The following is a 19713-nucleotide window of genomic DNA, read 5'->3' on the forward strand; positions in this document are numbered from 1 at the left end:
CCGATCGAATAGCATTGATCGTTCTATAGGCCAAGCCCTTGTCGGCTAGGTGAGCCAGGAAATTCAGCACGGGAACGAGGCCTGCGACCAAGGGATCCAAATCCCTTCGTAGACACCAACGCATCCACTTAAGCCAAGCGGATCTGTAGCGCTTCGTCGTACTATCGGCCCATGCTTTGGAGAGCAAGTGTTCAGCCGACCCCGAAAGGCCTGGGAGCGACCAGCGTCTCCTGAGAGCCTCCATGCCACGAGGCGGAGAGAGCTCTGCGTGATGAGAGGATGCGGTTCCCGATCCGGATTTGTCAGGAGCAGAGGAAACAGGGGGAGTAGGATTGGAAAATCCCAAGAAAGTTCCAGAAGAACCGGAAACCACACTTGAGACCTCCAGAGCGGTCTAACCAACACCAACTCCGCTCCTTCCCGGCGTATTAGGGCCGCCGCTCGCATTATCATGGAGAACGGGGGAAACGCAAACGGCTGTTCCCGACTCCAATCCTGTAGAAAGGCGTCCGTGGCCTCCGCCAGAGGGTCCGGCCTCCAGCTGAAAAAACGCGGCAGCTGGTGGTCGAGACGGGACGCAAACAGGTCCACTGAAAACGGACCCCAGAGAGTCTGTAACCACCGGATCCAGTTTCCACTGACTGGCGTCCCTGAGGTGTCTGGAGTGCCAATCCGCTACCTGGTTGGCCTGACCTGGTAGATATTCCGCCGTCACCGCAATGTGACGCGACAGGCAGTAGTCCCAGAAGTCCTTCGCCAGATCCGCCAAAGCGCGGGAACGAGGACCTCCTAGATGGTTCACATAACGAACCGCCGAAACATTGTCCATCCGTAAAAGGACACCGGCCCTGACCGAATCCTTGGTCCAACAACGGACTGCGAAGGAGCCCGCCAGGAGCTCCAAACAGTTGATATGCAATCGTTGTTCTTCTGAAGACCAGGCGCCGCCGGTGGAAAAATCCCCGCACCGGGCGCCCCAGCCCGACCTGCTGGCATCGGACTCTATGACTAGGTCCGGTGCCGATCCGAAGATCGCCCGACCATTCCATGCCTCCATGTGAGACAGCCACCAAGACATTTCCTCCTTCACTTCTTCCGTGAGGGGAACCCACTGATCGTAGCTCATTCCACGACGTAGGTGTTGCGCCTTCAGGCGTTGGAGCGTCCTGTAATGCAGGGGGCCTGGGAAAACCGCTTGGATGGAGGACGACAGAAGCCCTACCACCTTGGCGATATGGCGCAAAGAAGTGCGATCTTTGGCGATCGTCTGCCGGAGCAGGTGTCGTATTTTCGCGACTTTCCGACCCGGCAGGCTCAAGACAGCCTGCACCGAGTCCACTACGAAACCCAGGAAGATAATCCTCTGAGTGGGAACCAAAACCGACTTGGAGCCGTTGATAACGAACCCCAGTCTCTGAAGAAGGTGCACGGCCTGCCGAAGCTGGTCCGCCAACACCTCCGGGCACTGCCCCATGAGGAGGATGTCGTCTAAGTACACCAACATTCGGACCCCCTGACTCCTGAGAAACTCCACTACCGGGTGGAGCACTTTCGTGAAGCACCAGGGGGCCGACGACAGACCGAACGGTAGCGCGGCGAACTCGAACACCCTGTCGTTCCATATAAACTGAAGGAAACGACGATGCGGGGGGTGGATGGGGACGACCAAATAGGCATCCTTGAGATCCAGTCTCACCATCCAATCCCGAGGGAGGAGTACGTCTCGAAGGAGGTGGATACCCTCCATCTTGAAATGTCGATAGACCAACCACCCGTTGAATTCTTTGAGATTGATCACAGGTCTTTTGCCCCCATCTGTCTTGTCCACTAGGAAGACATTGCTGAGGAAACCGTTTGGATGGCGGGTTGATAGGCGGATGGCCCCTTTGCGGAGCAGTTCCGAGACCTCTCCGTCTATCAACCGCGCGTCGGACTCTGAAAACACCATTGGACATGGGGGCACCGCTTGCGTGGGCTGGTCGTAGAACTCTATGTGGAACCCACGTACAGTTTGCAAGACCCAAGCGTCGGCAGTGAGCAACTCCCACTCCTCGTAAAAGGTTGCCAACCTCCCCCCAATCGGAACTTGATCCAAACAGAGTACACTTACCGGAGGCATTTCCTTGACCAGAGTTCTTCCTGAACCCTCTTCCGCCGAAGCGCTGCCCTCTGGTGGGGTAGAAGTTGTTAAAGTTTGCTGAGGTCTGGTATTGGCCTCTGCCGGAGCCTTGTCCTTTATTGTTGGCTTGCTGGCCACGGCCGGTCGCGCGGCCCCTACCGCGACCGGCCCCTCCGGAGAAACGTTGGTGAAACACCCGTTTAATGCTGGATTGAGCTTTGTCCAGCGACGTGAACGTGTTCACGAATTTGCCCAGCTCTCTGATAAAGGGCTCGCCAAAGAGGCCCCCCTGGGCAACAGCACCCGCCTCAGACGAGGCCAGGTCCCCCAACTTCGGGTCCAATTTAATCAAGAGCGAACGCCGCCGCTCAGTAGACAGTGCGCAGTTGGCGTTGCCCAAGAACACGATCACCCTCTGGGCCCAATTAGAAAGCACCTCCGGAGAAATGGCGGTGCCATTCGCCTTCGCCTCCTCCGCCATATCGAGGATCTTCGTGGCAGGCCCTACCGCATCCAACAGCTTATCCTGGCAGGCCCGCCAGGACCGATCGATGCCCTTCCTGGGATCCTTCATAAATTTTGCCAAGAAGGTGGCCATCTTGGCATCCAACTCCGGGGTCATGGCCACCTTACCCTCCAAAGTCGGTCTAGGGCATTCCCCACGCAGGCAACCCCTTGCCTCCTTCTCCAGCGGCTTGCGCAGCCTGCCCGCTACAAACTTCGCCACCGTCTCCCCCGGTGTCCAAGCCGCGGAGCGAGGGTGGACGATCTCGTCCGGGTCCAGCATGCCCGACTCATTTCGTGGCATCTCCTTGGCAGAGGACGCGGGAAGCCAAGATCGGGTCGACTCTCCGTCGTCATCGGTGTCTGGAGAGTCGTACACAGGAGAAGCGGGGGGCGTCGACACGTCCCCTGAAGCACCTGGATCCGCCAAGGGAGCAGGGGGCACCGCCGTTGCCTTCGCCAGGAAGGCGTCCCGTAGACGCTCAAAAGCGCCCCTGTCTACTCCTTGGGCCTCCGAGGACGGGCCTTCCCTACAGGGCCTCTTCGGTGCGGGCGGCAACCCGCCAGATGTCCCCGGGAGTTCGGGGGTCGGAGGCACATGCGCTGACGCCAGCTTCACGCATTCTTCCACAATGCGGGCGGAGAGGCGGTCCTCCATAGGCCCTACCACCTCCGTCACGCAGCGATAAATCGAATTATCCACCGCTTGGTAAAATTAATCGTCCTGCAGGTAGGAGTAAGGTTCTTCCTCGTACTCCCCTTCCATGCTGAAGCACAGGGGAAATTCCGGGACACCCTGGAGGGCGGCAGTCGAGATAAGTCTCGGATATGGCCAGGCCAACTGGCTGCGATTACTTTGTGGGCCAACTGACGTGGCAGGTGGGGCAGCACCAACCCCCCAGCGCGCAGACTCTCCTCGCCGGGACCGAGTCTCCGCACCCCTCAAGCGCGCCAAGCCACACACGATCAAAAGAGGTGCACAAAGTTCACCCGAAGGTGTTTTACGCGGTCAGCGCCGCAATACAGACCCCAACGGGGCGTCAGAACAGGGAGGTACAGACCCGGAGCACCAGGTGTCAGAGGGGTACGCGAGGGTTGGCTCCTGCGCAAGCAGACTCCACGGCGCGGCTCCTGTAACTACGGAGGCGCGCCGAAGAGTCGGCGAGACGTTAGGGCGCCCCCTGGCGGCTTACTCACTTACCGCACACAAATGGGAAAGAAAGATCGCGTAGGAACGATGGAACGTTCCCGCGACTGGGGACTCTGCAATGGAAAAAATAAACCACGGAGTGAGTCCCCCAACGATCGTACATATAATACAATCAGTAAACACATAACAGAAACATGAAAAGCACTTATCTGGCTGCGGGAGCAGCGAAGAAAGAGGAGGAAGAGGAAGAGAAGGCCGGTTTTATAGCGGTGATGGACAGAGTGGAAGGACTATGGACTGTCATTATACAAAGAGACTCTTGGGAGTTGTTGTTTTGATCTGTTGAACGTTCCGTCAAATGCTTTAGGCCTTAAAGCATTTTTTGTTACTATCATATATCTTTTCCTAAGCTGCTGTGGAGTCTTTATGTTAATAAAGCGAAGGAAGATATAGCATAATCTGAAGCCTCCGGTCCTGACATAGAATCTCTCACTGCTAAAACAAACAAAACAAAAAAAGCATAGGAACATGCAAAATAGAGGCAGAGTGGCCATAAAGTAGAAGACCGAACACAGATCAAATGACAGACGGTGCTTAGAGACATTTCCAAGAGTGTGATAGGGGAGAGGCAGAGCTGCAGTCCCCTCGGGACTCCTACATTCCCGAATTGCCAAAGGGAAGGATGTCTTTGCTTGTAGACCTGTAGAAAAGTGGTGATTTCTGGGATGTCAGGCCATTGCAGCGTATAGGGAGGGCATCAAAGTAAGTCTGTGCACCTCACCCAAACAGAGATGCTGCATGAAACATGGGCATATAAGCAGCGCAGTCAGGTAACTGCAGAGACTTTAATCATGTATTTCACCTGTTTCCTTTACCAATGCTGCCTGGTTTATCAAGTTAATGTGATACCTTAGCATTTTGTGTATATTCATTTGCCCGCCCTGTGGGTTGCTGTTCAGTAGTGTGTGTTTTTTACTTCCTGAATAACTCCCCTGCCTTTCAGTGCCGGTCGAATCCCTGTGTACAGATCATGGCCGAATTTAAGAGCAGGTCATTGAAGCCAAGTTATTTGTACTGGAGCTGCTTCCTAATTAAATAGCTCCTCGCACAGCACTTAAACTTGGTGGCTTTTTGTCCTCCTTTATATGTGTATGCTTTTTCTCCTGTGCTCTTGATTTATTTACTGGCAACTTTATCTCAGAGGCCAACTTGAGCTTTCATCTCCTGCCTGTGATTTATGATAAATTTGGCTTCCTTGGGCCCGGCGTGTGCTGCAGCGGGCAGCCTTCCTTCAAGTGCCGCTCTGATTGATGTCTCATCTTTGATATCTTCCATTAGCCCCCAGGATCAGTGAGTTCAAGGCCCTCTTGGAACCTAAGGAGCCCTGCCGAGGAGCTGAAGGCCTTCCGGGTCCTCGGAGTGATTGACAAGGTAATTCTTCGGCTGCTCTTGGAGAGTTCACTCATAAATCGACTGCACGCTGACATGTTGTCTTTGAAGCCCTGGATCTTAGAATATGAAACAAAAGGGTAAAATGACTCAGATGCATCTGCACTTTAAAATAACAAAAGCGGGGGGAAGCGAGCTTTTATGTACCCTCTTCATGTAAGGTCAGGCGAGATCTATTTACGCCAAAGGCCAAGGTGCGTGCGCGCCCGCGTCCAGCGGCTAAAGGTCACGCTCGCAGACGCCTCCTCGCTGGGGGTCTGTGTCATGACACCGCCGGCTACACGGGGTCGCGCTCTGGGCGCGTGCTTGGAAGTAGCCTGCTGTATGTGCAGGTCAGATTCCAGGTTAGGTACTTTTTATGGGGTCAGTATTTTTTGATTTTATACAGCCTGGAAAGAGTTGCTAATTTGAGCCGATTGACTGGTATTATTCCCTTGGCAGTTAGCTCAATTTTCACGTGCATGTTCGGTCACGGTAATGATTCGCTGGGCGTGAATTTGCATTCATAAATAGATTAAGGCACACTTGTGGCTTCCTTCTGGGATGGGCCGGTTTCTGCGCGGTACTTCACCGCACCCTGGTGTTCCCCATACCTGAAGCTATGGCTTTAAGTGGGAGGAATAAACTCGGGGGGGGGGGGGGGTCTTTCAAACGGGCGTGGTAAATTTAATTAAGGGCTTGGCTGAAAAACAGATAAGCTGAAATCTGTGCTTGGCATAGTGTGCCGCCCGACTGGTATTTTGCTGTTTGTCATTGCATCCAGATATATGAAACAACAAATAACATGCCTACAACAAGTAACATTATCCCCACAACAAGTAACATTATGCCCACACCTAGTAACATTATGCCCACAACAAGAAACATTATGCCCACAACCAGTAACTTTTTTCCCACAACCAGTAACTTTATGCCTACAACCAGTAACATTATGCCCACAACCAGTAACTTTTTTCCCACAACCAGTAACTTTATGCCTACAGCCAGTAACATTATGCCCACAGCAAGCCAGGGCATAGGTATTATCATTGTTTGTTAGTTACATAAAATGAACAACTATAGCTTTGTTGTATATAATATAAAAAATGCTTCAGTTCTGGAATGATGAGACTGAAATAACTAAAACAAGTCTCTTTGAAGTACATCAAAGGCAGTCAAGGGCGTTACTGCTGCAGACTTAAGTGTTTTTTATCACCCTGAGGGTGAGGGCAAAATGGAGAGCCCGATAGGGACTTGTCTCAGCACCTGTTTTTAAGAACTGCCAGTGTTGAGCACTGGCAGGACCTGGCCAACTTAAAGCCCTACCTGGAGCTTCAGTAAATCGGGAGAGAGGGGCGAAAAGTCTAGGTGGGAAGTGTGGGAATCAGTGTTTTCACACCCAATTCCCGCATGCTTGTGCCCACTGTTTCAGCCAGAGCTTTTGGTACTTCAGTAACCAAAGTCTCCAGATGTGATACTCTATTGTATAATCCTGATGATGTTGTTAAGTCCATTCACTGGCACCTTCGTGGCTGACAGGCTTCACTCAGGATGACCCAGATATTACGCCGCAAGCATGCGTAAATCTCACACGTTGGGTGGGTGGTGGTAGGAACACCCGCTGAAAGCAGTGCCTACCCACACACATGCAATCCTGTTTCATTCAAATAGTCTCACTGACAATAGTAGCAGACTTATTATTGTCAATGGCAAGGTTAAATTCAACATCTGGATGAGATGGCTAGGGGACAACCACAACATTGGGTGGAATGTAGCAGAAGAGATTTGTCTGCACTGACATATTTTCCCAGTGTAGAAACAATATAGTTATTACGCGTACATATAATCGTGTTGCATTTACTCACTATTATTCCAAATGCTTACATTTTTACACTTGTGAAAAATTCTAAGAAGCTCTGACTCTTGCAGCTTCCATTACGTTCTCCTGGAATTCTTTGTAAATTCCCCAAAAGTAAGAACGTTGCAATAAAAATAAGAGTAACTCCGCAGTTTTTGTTGCTAATTTGCCCACCAATGATTTCTCATCTACTCGTAGACCATGAATCTGAATGTCTGAGTAACCTTTAGGCTGTTAAACAACATGGCGACTGCCTGAGGTGTAACAAGGATCGATATGTTGTTTCCTCTGGTGCTCAAACGTCATCTATTTAGGCTTTTGTATAGACACAGTGACAAGTTATGTTCTTTTTTATGTATATTTTCACACTCACTTGTAGTGTATACTGCAGGGGTGACGATGGTTAAAAAAATGCCCATCTATTCTGTTATGTTCACCAGGTGTTGTAAAGAAATCCAACCTTGTGAACATGCATTGCAGTAATGAGTGCTAGCATTAGTTGTCAGGTGTGCACATTGTAACCTCATTTATTTTTGTATCTCTTTATTGGCATTTTGTGAGTTAGCGTAATTCCTGCAGAAGAAAATGTAAAGGGATATTGACAGTACTGAGAATCAACAATAATCAATATATAGACATTTTACATGAATGTGCATCAGGTTATTCCTAGTGAGGCACGTTTCTATGGTAGAGTTGCTGTCATGTATTGCAGGTTTGTAAGTCCTGGGTTAGACCCTCAGTAGGAAATATGCAGTCTGTGGACCTTAGATTGGATCAACTTGGTCAGTGCCAAAGCACCAGCATGGTGCCATGCCAGAGATATTATATGCTTAAACAAATCAAACTTAACATAACAAAGTAGCCTAGTCCTTTCTTAGCCCATTACTGTGTCAACCCCCCTTTAACTACTCAGCCACCCCCCCCCCCGAGAGGCACCCCACAGCCACTCACATGAGAAACGATTGCCTGCGAGAGGCCCGAGCGCACCAATCTCTACCCCAGCCCTGTGTCCCCGGTTGCGGAGTCGTCAACCTCCGGGTGTGTCATAACCTGTACTGCCCTCAGCATAGAATCCCAGTGTTTCGCAATAGGATATTTTCTAAGCCCAGTGTGTCTTCTCTGTTTAGCGCTATACTTTCCGCTTGTGCCCAAACCAGGAGAGACTATTTCCATGCCTTGTCGTGGGGGCGTCAGTGTTTCCACCTGCTTGTGATTAAACGTTTAGCTGTGATCAAGCCCAAGTTTAGAAATCTGGAAGTTACTTTGTGTTTCTTGGATCTAGGAAACAATCCCAGTACACATTTCTCCCAAGTGTGCAGTTCCATTCATTCTCTACATGTGACCAGACAGAATGTTACTTCCCGCCAGTATTGTAGCAGAGCGTGATATGACCACAGCATATGTAGGATGCATCAGAGACAAGCCGCAAAGCTCGACTAGAAGTACCTATTTAAATTATCAGAGGAGAGATACGCCCTATGGATGATGTAGTGTTGTATAAGTTGGAAACTAATGTTCCGTGGAATTTGAGTGCCACCTTATCCCCTTCTATGTCTGCCCAGGGACTCCCTCTGTCTGCTTCCCACTTGCCACGCAGGGAGGTGAGCGGATCCCTGGAGTGTGCTAGTAGGGCTCAGTTAACCAGTGTATTATATGGCCACCCGTCCCCTTTACACGCAGATACTGTACAACTAGATGAGGTCTGCATTCGTAGTCTAGGCCTCCCCAGGCCAGTGTCAGCGAGGCTATCAGTGAGTTGTATAATACCAACTGGCCCGGGGAATGTCGGAACTCTGGGATAATCCCTCATACGTCAGAAGCGCTCCATCCTCAAATAAATCACCCATCGTTTGTATCCCTGCCACTTGACATGGTACCAGTTCCGCTCCCGTTGTGGGCACCCTGCCCCTCGGCGTGCCAAGCAAGGGCAGCACCTGCACGTATGTGGTCGTCTCCCAGGGTAAGATACAGACTGCGCCTATAACAGCGATTGGCCAGAGCCAGCAGCCCAGGCTGTGGCATGGGCGCTCTAGCCACGGGGTAGAATAAATGATGTATGTTGGTCGGCGTCCATGCAGTAATAGCGTTGCCGTGTCTTCAAGCAACAGGCCTGCCAGCCACTTCAATACCCACTGTAATTGGGTGGCTAGGTCATATAGCTCGAAGTTGGTAACAGCCAATCCACCCTACTCTACTGGCGCATACAATTTTCATAGCGCCATCCTGTGTCGCCCTCCATTCCAGTTTATCTGGAACGGAGGGCGACACAGGGTGGCTCTACGAAAATTGTCGACCAGAGTCTTCTCTGGTCCACTGTTCTGATTCTCGAAATGTTTTCGCTCAGATGTATACTTGCAAGTTGTCAAAGTAATATAACATCCTGGCAATACTTACATTTTTTAAAAGCGTAATGTGACCCATGACCGGAAGCAGGAGAGCCCGCCAGAAGTTTATCTGGGATCTGATAGATCTTATTGCTCTGGTAAGGGTGCTGTCTAGAATGTCCTCTGCAGAGTGGTAGAAGCAGATTCCTAAATACCGGAAGGTCGTTGGTTGGTATGTATCCAGTTGACCATAAGTCCTGGGTCCCGCATGCGATGTCTTAATGGATGTAGGCAAGACTTCCTCCAATTTACCCTGAGCCCTGATAGCCGGGTGAATCGCTGTAAGATCTCTGCAACCGTGCTCGGCACACTGTGGGCATCCCTCAGGTATAAATACAGGTCATCTGCATACAGAGACACAACATGTAAGCCTTCTCCCAGGCAAACTCCCGAGTCTCCACCTCCGTTTCTCAGTTCTGCCACTATAGGTTCCATCGCCAGTGAAAGTAACAAAGGCGAGAGTGGACAGCCCTGCCTGGTGCCCTTGCCAATGGGTACAGGCTCAGATATTTGATGCCCAATGCTTACCCTAATAAGGGGGTCCGTGTATAATGCTGGCTAAGCTGCATAAACCGTTCCTCAAACCTGTACTGGCAGAGGACCGAGAATAAGAAAGGCCACTCCAGTGAGTCAAAGGCTTTTTCCTGGTCAAGGACCATGCAGCCCAATTAAGGACAGACCTGGGAAGCGTACTGTTGAAGTCAGAATCACCGCCGTATATCGAGAGAGGTGTTACGGCCCCGCACAAAGCCATTCTGATCAGGATGGACGAGTGAGGGGACCAAGGGAGCTAGTCTAGCTGCAATAATGCTGGCTAAGATTTTGTAATTGGTGTTAAACATTGCCAGCGATCTATACAAACCTAGTTCTGTTGTGTCCCTATCAGGTTTAGGGAGAGAGACCAAGAGCGCCTCCTTCTGCAAGGCCGAGAGGCAGGAGTCGGAGAGCGCGTCGTCATACACCGTTTGCAACTGAGGTAATAAGAGGGTGGCACAGGCCTTGTTAATCTCTGTTGGGAGCCCATCCGGGCCAGGGGTCTTTACCGTGGCCAGAGCGTGGATACCTGAATGTATTTCTTCTGGGGATTTCGGTTCATCCAGTGGCTGTGGACCTGTATAGTGTCTGTTAGTGATGTGTGAATTCGTGGAGTATCTCGGCTAGGGTGTACACTAGAGTGGCGCTCGTCGAACGGATTGCTACAATGGGCGATCGAGCGTCATCCTGACGGACGAGCCAGGCCAGCAGGCAGCCCGTGCGATCCTCCGCAGTGTGTGTACGGGCAGAGTGCGCCTTGCAATTTAAGCACCTCAGTCTTTCCAGCAAGAAGGTGAGCTCCGCTCTTTTAGCCATGCGTCGCGTTTGAATTTTTGGGGATTCCGCCTCATGGGTTTCTAAGCAAAGCAGCCCATGTTCTATTTTTTTAAGATCAGACTCTGCACATTGTATCCTCATGTTGTGTTTTTTTCTCAGTTTTATCTGCCTTCTTGTTACCATAGTTTTTAATCGTTTTTATTGGTTTTTATTATGACAAACAAGACTTGCTCAGTACAAATATTGAGTTGTAAACAAGCAAGGTATACAGAGATGCGAATGGAAGCTGTAAATGGCTTAGATACACCAACAATAACATTCCTATTGTGAGGTTACTATGTGCAGTCGGATAATTTACCTATAGTGTGCACACAAGTTAGTATAAAGGTTTGTAAGAACTTAATGTGGTAAACTAACAAGTAACACACAGATTTGTTTGTCAGAATAGGGTCGCCTTTTCACATACTGGGTAGAAATGGGGACATTACCAAAGTAATACTAAATCCACCCAAGCAATTATGTCCATCGTGATTTCTTGTTATCAGCTTGAAGTTTTTTTTTGTTTGAAAGTAGGTTTCCTGTACACAGACATTCAGAAAAGCTTTTTGTTTCATATAGTTGGACAAATATTATAAACATAAAAAATAGGGAGCAGCAGATTCACAGTCTACCCACATTTATACACGCCCTTACATAGTAATATGTCTACATAAGTGACAACAGTAGTGGTGCTCTGATAAGGGCCTAGACTTTTGTTTCTACCCAATGAATATATTTTTTTCTTTTTTTTGTGAATTTCCAGGTGTAAAAAAGTGTTGCTTATAGCAAATAAATAGTGATTTTTTTAAAAGTGATTTTTAAACGTTTTACCTGCTTAAAAATATTCTAATTAGAAATGATAAACATAATCTAGAGATTTTCTTTTGCAGGAGTATTAATTCACAACCACTGACTAAATCCTTGATAACCTCCACCAGCTTAAATAAGCCTTTATTACACACAGAACGCAGAGGCCAGGGCAACTGACGACGGACGCTGGGGATCACGGTTCGATCCCCGGCACTGGCGGCAGGGGTCTGTCCAGCACCATGTGACTCTGGGCAACAGCTTGCTTAATCTTCCCGACAGCCCCCAGCGCCTGGAAACCTACGGGTAGCTTTGCGCTTTACAAATACAAGATTATTATTATTATTATTATTATTATGATGATTATTATTATTATTATTGTTATTATTATTATTATATACATTGCAGTCTCCTTTTTATTCTTGAAGAACTTGTGCAACACGTACCTGGCCTTTTTCTGGGAAAATCTAGCCCAACCGCATTTTCTGAATGTTTGTGTCTTTCGATTGAAGTAGGGAAATCAGACTGGTAATCATGTAGGACAGCATGGGTGATTTGCTGACCTCAATATAATGGACAGAATGATCTTTCTTGAATGATGGGGATCTATCTTGTTTTTATATGATGAAGACTGGGCATTATCTTGGCAATGTTGTGTTCAATGTTTCCCGAGGTTACAGATGTTTCTCCCCCAAAATAATTTATGTCCACTTTTTATGCTGTCAGACACCATGATTTTTAGATTACAATTATTCTTCCTTGTTAAAGGGGTAACGCAAGAGTTGGCCAGCGGAATAAAGATAGTCTACAAGACTTTCAGATCAGATGGCCGTAGCATTACAGCTATAACACATACAATTACGGGGGACCCTAGGGCTAATTTAATGACCAGCTCTGAGTACACGCCCTATCGAACATTCACTACAACAAAGGTACCAGAGGGTCAAGAATTTTACAAAGGAATGTTTGGATAACGGTTGAGAGTTATTACCACTAGCCATACAACAACTCTTCTTTGTGAAATAGACAAGAGCCAAATCAGTGTCTAGTCTCTAACACCCATCAGTCACCACTCGGGACCGCCCTTCATCATTTGGGGTTCTGAGGACCAACACATCACCTGGTCTGATCTCTATCAGGAAGGGGCCTAGTAGATAGTACACGGTCCTTCCTGTAGGCAGGGCGGGGTCACTTTCTGTTGAAAGAATCTAATTGTATCTGAGTGATGTAACTGACGGGGTAAATTGAAAAAGTGCAGTGCAAAGAACAATGTGATACCAAGGGGTAAGGAAAAAGTGAGTAAAATTGGTTTAGGAAGCAAAAAATTAAATTTAATTGGATACAGCCTCCAATGCCAATATTAAAACAAGCATTGGAAATGCAATAGGTCTCGCATCATTAGAGTTAGTGCTTTTAGAATTGTTTATGGTTTTTTTTGTAAATCTTTAGCATTTTTGTTTCCTGTAGCCAATGCTAAAAAATTACAAATAAAAAAAGCCATAAACATTTCTAAAAGCTCTAACTGAAATGGTCTGAGACCTATTGCCCTGTGTGAGGGTGAGGGGTTGAGGGTGAGTGAGGGAGAGGGTGAGGGTGGGTGAGGGAGAGTGAGGGTGAGGGGTTGAGGGTGAGTGAGGGTGAGTGAGGGTGAGGGGTTGAGGGTGAGTGAGAGTGAGGGTGAGTGAGGGTGAGGGTGAGTGAGGGTGAGTGAGGGTGAGGGGTTGAGGGGTTGAGGGTGAGTGAGGGTGAGGGTGAGTGAGGGGTTGAGGGTGAGTGAGGGTGAGGGTGAGTTAGGGTGAGGGGTTGAGGGTGAGGGAGGGTGAGGGTGAGGGGTTGAGGGTGAGTGAGAGTGAGGGTGAGTGAGGGTGAGTGAGGGTGAGGGGTTGAGGGTGAGTGAGGGTGAGGGTGAGTGATGGTGAGGGTGAGTGATGGTGAGGGTGAGTGAGGGTGAGGGTGAGTGAGGGTGAGGGGTTGAGGGTGAGTGAGGGTGAGTGAGGGTGAGGGTGAGGGTGAGTGAGGGTGAGGGGTTGAGGGTGAGTGAGGGTGAGTGAGGGTGAGGGTGAGTGAGGGTGAGTGAGGGTGAGGGGTTGAGGGTGAGTGAGGGTGAGTAGTGGATGTGGTGGTGGATGTAGTGCTCGTGGGTGTGGTGGTGGTGGTGGATGCGGTGGATGTCATGTTTTTGTAGCTCACACTCTGGATAAGGCACGCACGGATTTCAGTCGTTAAACCGAGGCATGTTATTTCATGGAGAGTGAAGTGCGGACAACTGATGAGGGCGCGGTCAAAATCCAGGTAAAGTTTTCTGAAGATTTTGCAATCCCGTCCTTCGCAACACAAAAACCCCCCAACAAAACAATCAATATTTGTAAACACTTTTGCCATTTTAGCAAGATTCTGATCTAACTACGCCACTAAAAACTCTGCCCAATCGCACAGTTGCTTGAATCCCACTAAAGAGGACTACATAAAAAGACTAAACAAAACACCACAAAACCGTGTATAAAGAAAACAAAATAGTGAATCGTTTCTTTATCTAAATGTATCCCAAGTCGCTTTTCTAGTTATAACAATACAAAAACACGAAACCATGAAACGTCATCTGTTTAATATTTTCCTCGCTTCTTTGAAATGTACAGTTCTAAAACAGCACAAGTGTGTGGCAGGAATACTCAACATTCCTTGGATAAAACACGGTCGCTTTCTTCCGCTATTACTAGTCACAAATGCTGCTGGGGGAACTGAAAGGCGAGTAGCGCAAGTTACCGTTCGCTGGGGCATGATCAACAACCGTTTCCAGAAAACGTATCACTAAGGATGTTTACATTTTCAAAGTGGCAGAAGGACAGGGCTCCTGAAACGAAACATAAAACATGAAAAATACGCTGATAAACAAGCCCACTTTATTTCCACCGTAAAGGTTTGGGAGGTAAGAGTAGGAGGTGGGGGTGGGAAAGGAAACAAACAAGACGGGGGAAAAAATACAGTTCTAAAACAGCACAAGTGTGTGGCAGGAATACTCAACATTCCTTGGATAAAACACGGTCGCTTTCTTCCGCTATTACTAGTCACAAATGCTGCTGGGGGAACTGAAAGGCGAGTAGCGCAAGTTACCGTTCGCTGGGGCATGATCAACAACCGTTTCCAGAAAACGTATCACTAAGGATGTTTACATTTTCAAAGTGGCAGAAGGACAGGGCTCCTGAAACGAAACATAAAACATGAAAAATACGCTGATAAACAAGCCCACTTTATTTCCACCGTAAAGGTTTGGGAGGTAAGAGTAGGAGGTGGGGGTGGGAAAGGAAACAAACAAGACGGGGGGAAAAAAAACCAGTAAAACAGCCAGTGACTGGAATATTCTTCATCACTCAAACAGCACGAGGTGGGTGGAGGAATGAGCGAAGACGTCTTATCGATATGTGAAATTACATCATGGGACGAAGCCGACAACAGAAAGAGCAAGCATTACACGGATAGCCCCTGCGCACGCCGACTCGGACGCAAAGCAAACAAGACGGAGGGAAGAGAGAGAAGGGGAGGGGGGAGGAGAAATGCGACACGGCGGGCAGGGGAGGGGGCGGAGCGGGGAGAGGGAACAGACGGAACAAGACGGAGGGAAGAGAGCGAAGGGGAGGGGGGAGGAGAAATGCCACACTGCGGGCAGAGGAGGGGGCGGAGCGGGGAGAGGGAACAGATGGAGGGAAGGCAGATAAGGGGAGGGGGGAGGAGAAATGCGACACGGCGGGCAGGGGAGGGGGCGGAGCGGGGGCCTGGAGTGCGGCTGAGGGAACTGATGTGCACGCACCTTAAGCTCAATGCGCATGCGCATTGAGCTTAAATTTCTCGTGCACTGCAAGGAATCGCCACGATTCCTTGCAAGTTGGGTAAAGAGTGGATAAGCCCCCATAGTCTCGCAAGCTCGATGCGCATGCGCATCGACAGGCGAGACCTAAATAGCCAAGACAGGGAAAATGTATTAACTGTCTAGTAGTGGAACGTGGTCAACATGTTTCAGCAAATAGTGGCCAAGTAGCCTTGCTTTCTTCAGGACCTTATCATAACGACTAATGCTACTGCAAACAAAACCAAAGTGTAAAGGAATTGTGTTTTAAAAGTGAAACAACGTGGATACTGGTATGTAAGTCACCTGGACCTCCTAGGTGTACTGTTCCGTATCTTCTCACAAATTCAGTTGTTCACTAGAAGAAGTTAAAAGAATAGCATGAGTACATCACGCGCAACTTATCTCCAAACAACCTTGTTCATATCACCATGGGTGAATCCCATCATTAATGAAGCCTATAAAACAACTGAGGCCAAATGCACTGTATATACTAGTGCCTTCCAGTATTCTTAGAACTTGAAAATTTTCAAATTTCACGTGTTACATCTTACCTGATTTGTAAGATGTAGAGACCTCACCCCACCTGGCTGCGGCTCAGGACATAGGTGAAGCACCGCTCTGTTGAGGTGAATAAATTCAAACATGAGTCATCCACCGTAGGCGTGTTCACACACAGCATGGATATTACTATTGCTAAGGATCTCCGTTACAGATGTTGGAGATTACTCCCTTCCATTTAGTATAGTGGTATAATGATAGTAAGCGTAAGTCTCATCGTGAAGATCTCATGATCTTCCTCGCTCTAATGGGCTAGCATGGTAAGAAGAGCGATTTTGTTGTAACTATATCAGCTCTCCGAAGTGTACTGCCTTAGCCCGTCAAACTGATGTGCCCAAAGGTACCTATAGTAATGTAGCGTAACAGGGACAAGAGGAGTAAAGTGATCAGAATTCTTTGATCAAGGCTACTACTGATGGATTGCAGTCAGAACTGTATAGGAAGCCTATGTCTAGAAATTCCCTCCTGATGTACGACAGCCATCATCCCAAGTCGTTACGGGATAACCTGCCCTTCGGGCAATTTTTACGGGTACAAAGAAACTGCTCTACTGGCCCAGCTTTTGAAACACACTCAGCCGCTCTCAAGACTCAGCTTGTGGAGAGGAAATATCCCCCCCGTCTGGTACGCCGTGCTATGAAACGGGCGAGTAACAACAATCGAGCAGCACTATTGGAACCTTCAACTCCAAAGGAACCCCTGGAAAGGCTCACTTTTGTACATACTTTTGGTACATTATCCAACAACATCAAGAAAGCTGTGAAGAGACGTTGGTCTATTTTAAACTCAGGACCCCACTCTATCCAACAGCCGCTGTTTGCTTTTAAGAGAGGACCCAACCTGAGGGATAGAATGGTCCATACCAGACCACAAGAGGAAACACCCAGAGCAGTGGGCACCTTGTGGGACTTGCCTCCAGTATCTGGCCACCATCCATGTGGCACGTGTCAATCATGTGCACAGACATCTAAAACCACTGAAATAGATATCAGCACTTCCAGGCCCTGGAGACAAACTAAATTCACCAACTGCAACAGCTACAAATTGATTTATTTGATCACCTGCCCCGTCAGTTACATCACTCAGATACAATTAGATTCTTTCAACAGAAAGTGACCCCGCCCTGCCTACAGGAAGGACCGTGTACTATCTACTAGGCCCCTTCCTGATAGAGATCAGACCAGGTGATGTGTTGGTCCTCAGAACCCCAAATGATGAAGGGCGGTTCCGAGTGGTGACTGATGGGTGTTAGAGACTAGACACTGATTTGGCTCTTGTCTATTTCACAAAGAAGAGTTGTTGTATGGCTAGTGGTAATAACTCTCAACCGTTATCCAAACATTCCTTTGTAAAATTCTTGACCCTCTCGTAGCATTACAGCAACATCCGGCTGGACCAAGTTTAACTTTGTGCATAGGTCTAAAAAATGGATACACCTGTCAAATGTTTTAAAGAATGAATGTAATGCCTTCTAGAGTGCAGCGATTTCCCGGAGGCGTCTTGGCACTATGGGAGTAGAAGCAGTGAATCTTCATTTGTCAGTTTGATGGATGAAGAGCCAGGTTTTCAGCGATTTCTTAATATACAGTGAGCGAGGCAGCTGACTTCAAACTGTAGACCTGAAAAAACTTCTGCCACCCCAAGATGATCGTTTGAACGATGGCACCACCAAGTGCATAGCAGAGCTAGAACGGAGAGTCCTGCTCGGCACATACCACCTTAGGTTCTTCCTGAACTAACTGGGGCCTTGCCCATGCAAACTCCTGTAGGCCGTGCACAGGGCTTTAAAGATAACACGTTGTTTGACCGGTAACCAGTGTAATTCACTAATAGTCGCTTTCACGGAGTGGAATTTGGGGATTTTTAGAAGAAAAGGCGCAACAGTATTTTGAGGGGAATGCCGTTTCTATAAGGAGACCTTGAGCAGATCCAAATAAAGACTGTTGCAGTAGTCCAGTCTTACTAAGACTAGTGCAATGCAATTGTTGGCTGATGAAGCCTGCTGACGACTCATCCAGACCTATGCACATTGCATCAAATGTCTGCAGAGCCATATGTGTCCCGGGGGGGAGCATAACGTGGACCCTTACAACATAATGCATGCATTGAAACCCCTATGACAAATGTACGGAAATCTTTTCAGCTGTATTGCTTGATTACATGAGTATACTCCTTTTTTGTCAAATATGTTGTCGCTCAAAATATTGATGAACAAACTTTCTAAAAATTTGATAAAATATCTGAACACTACTTTCAGTAAGAAGCATTCATGCAGTTGCTTTATGCACTAGTTAGTGTGTCTGCACAAGTCAATTGAAAAACATTCCATAATATCTGTTTCTATAGCATGGAGACGTAGATCGAAGGACACAGACAATTCATTCGGGCATCTGGTCCCGCAAAAGTGTTTTTAGCCTCCAAAGCTCGCGCCTGTGATTTTTATGCAGTTTGACTGAAGCCAAAATTCCCTAATGTCATAGACAAATGCGACTTTTTTGTTTGGCTATCTTCAATACTGCTGTAACACTAACCTTCATTAAATTACCAGGAATTGTATCATGCTGGTTTCCTACTACCTTAACATACATCTTGTTAGGGTCAATGTTAACAAATTCTATTAAGAATTTCGCCATCCGATGTTGGTAAGGCAGGCAGATGTGGAGTTGAAAACAAAGTCTGTGTCGCGTTCATGATAAGTTGCTGTGGATATCGTGAGACGATGGTAAATACTCAGTCTGGTGGAGAAAAGGGTGAAAAGCAATGCACCAAGCCTCTATAGTCTTGAAAACAGTTGAGTGCATATACTATTTGTAACTTTTAATTGTAGAATTATATAATCTGGACCACGGTATACACATTCCCCCAGCTATGCTTCGTTTGTATATTAGGGTTCTGTAGCAATATGTTTGTAAATCCTACGAATGCATGAGTGTAATCTAATTAAAAGTATACATAAATAGCATCTGTACGTGGCAGGTAGTGTGGTAGATTCACAGGCTTTACATGCTCCTGTCATCTAGTGTTGGGTCCGGAATTGTGCAAGTAGTTTTTCTTCAAAGAAATCTTTCAAGTCATAAGACTGAGTGACTTCTCCTCTCAGTGATACTGCACATGGGCATTGCCTCCTGTGTTAGATTGTCAACCCGCATGCGAGTGAGAAAGGAGTGTAGAGAGTGTTTAAGAACAAAGATGTCTTTACTAAATCTAAATGTATCTAAATAAGTATGAAATTTAACTGCAATGGCCACAGGCGTCTGGGGAGGACGGAGGGCGCATGTGAATCTACAGCCCCACATGCCACGAATAGATGCGTACAGGGTAAGTAATATCATCTGTTCAATGGCATGTATGGCTATAGATACACATGCTCTGCATAGACTGTAAAGCCGTCCCTCCTTGGAAGTGGTGGCTAGCTCATGGAAGTTGCTGTTGTTTGGAAGAAGGTAAGTAGCACTGCCTGACCTATATATGGTTGTTGGCGTGCTAAAACATCCACACAATAGTGTGTGGTAAATGTGTGTGACGTAGAGTATGTACCTGCCTTACATATATCAGCTATGGGATTATTCCCTAAAAAGGCCATAGAAGCTACTTTTTTAAGAGTGGAGTGTGCTCGGGTAGTAACTGGAAAAGTTATTTTGGCCGTAATGTAGCAAGTCAAATTACATTTGACTATCCATCTGTCTATGCTTGATTTGGATATAGGATTGC

At 47.7% G+C, this 19713-nt stretch overlaps 1 protein-coding gene across 1 annotated transcript in view; it reads left to right on the plus strand.

Moving 5' to 3' along the window:
• Nucleotides 1–19713, plus strand: part of RPS6KC1 (ribosomal protein S6 kinase C1) — a 518969-nt gene that overhangs the window by 242011 nt on the left and 257245 nt on the right. The window contains exon 9 of the mRNA XM_086927875.1: nt 5112–5204. Coding sequence (XP_086784001.1) covers nt 5112–5204 — 93 coding nt within the window. The remainder of the gene's footprint in view (nt 1–5111; nt 5205–19713) is intronic.

The sequence above is a fragment of the Lissotriton vulgaris genome, chromosome 6 (assembly GCF_964263255.1).
Source record: "Lissotriton vulgaris chromosome 6, aLisVul1.2, whole genome shotgun sequence".
In the NCBI taxonomy this organism is placed as follows: domain Eukaryota; kingdom Metazoa; phylum Chordata; class Amphibia; order Caudata; family Salamandridae; genus Lissotriton; species Lissotriton vulgaris.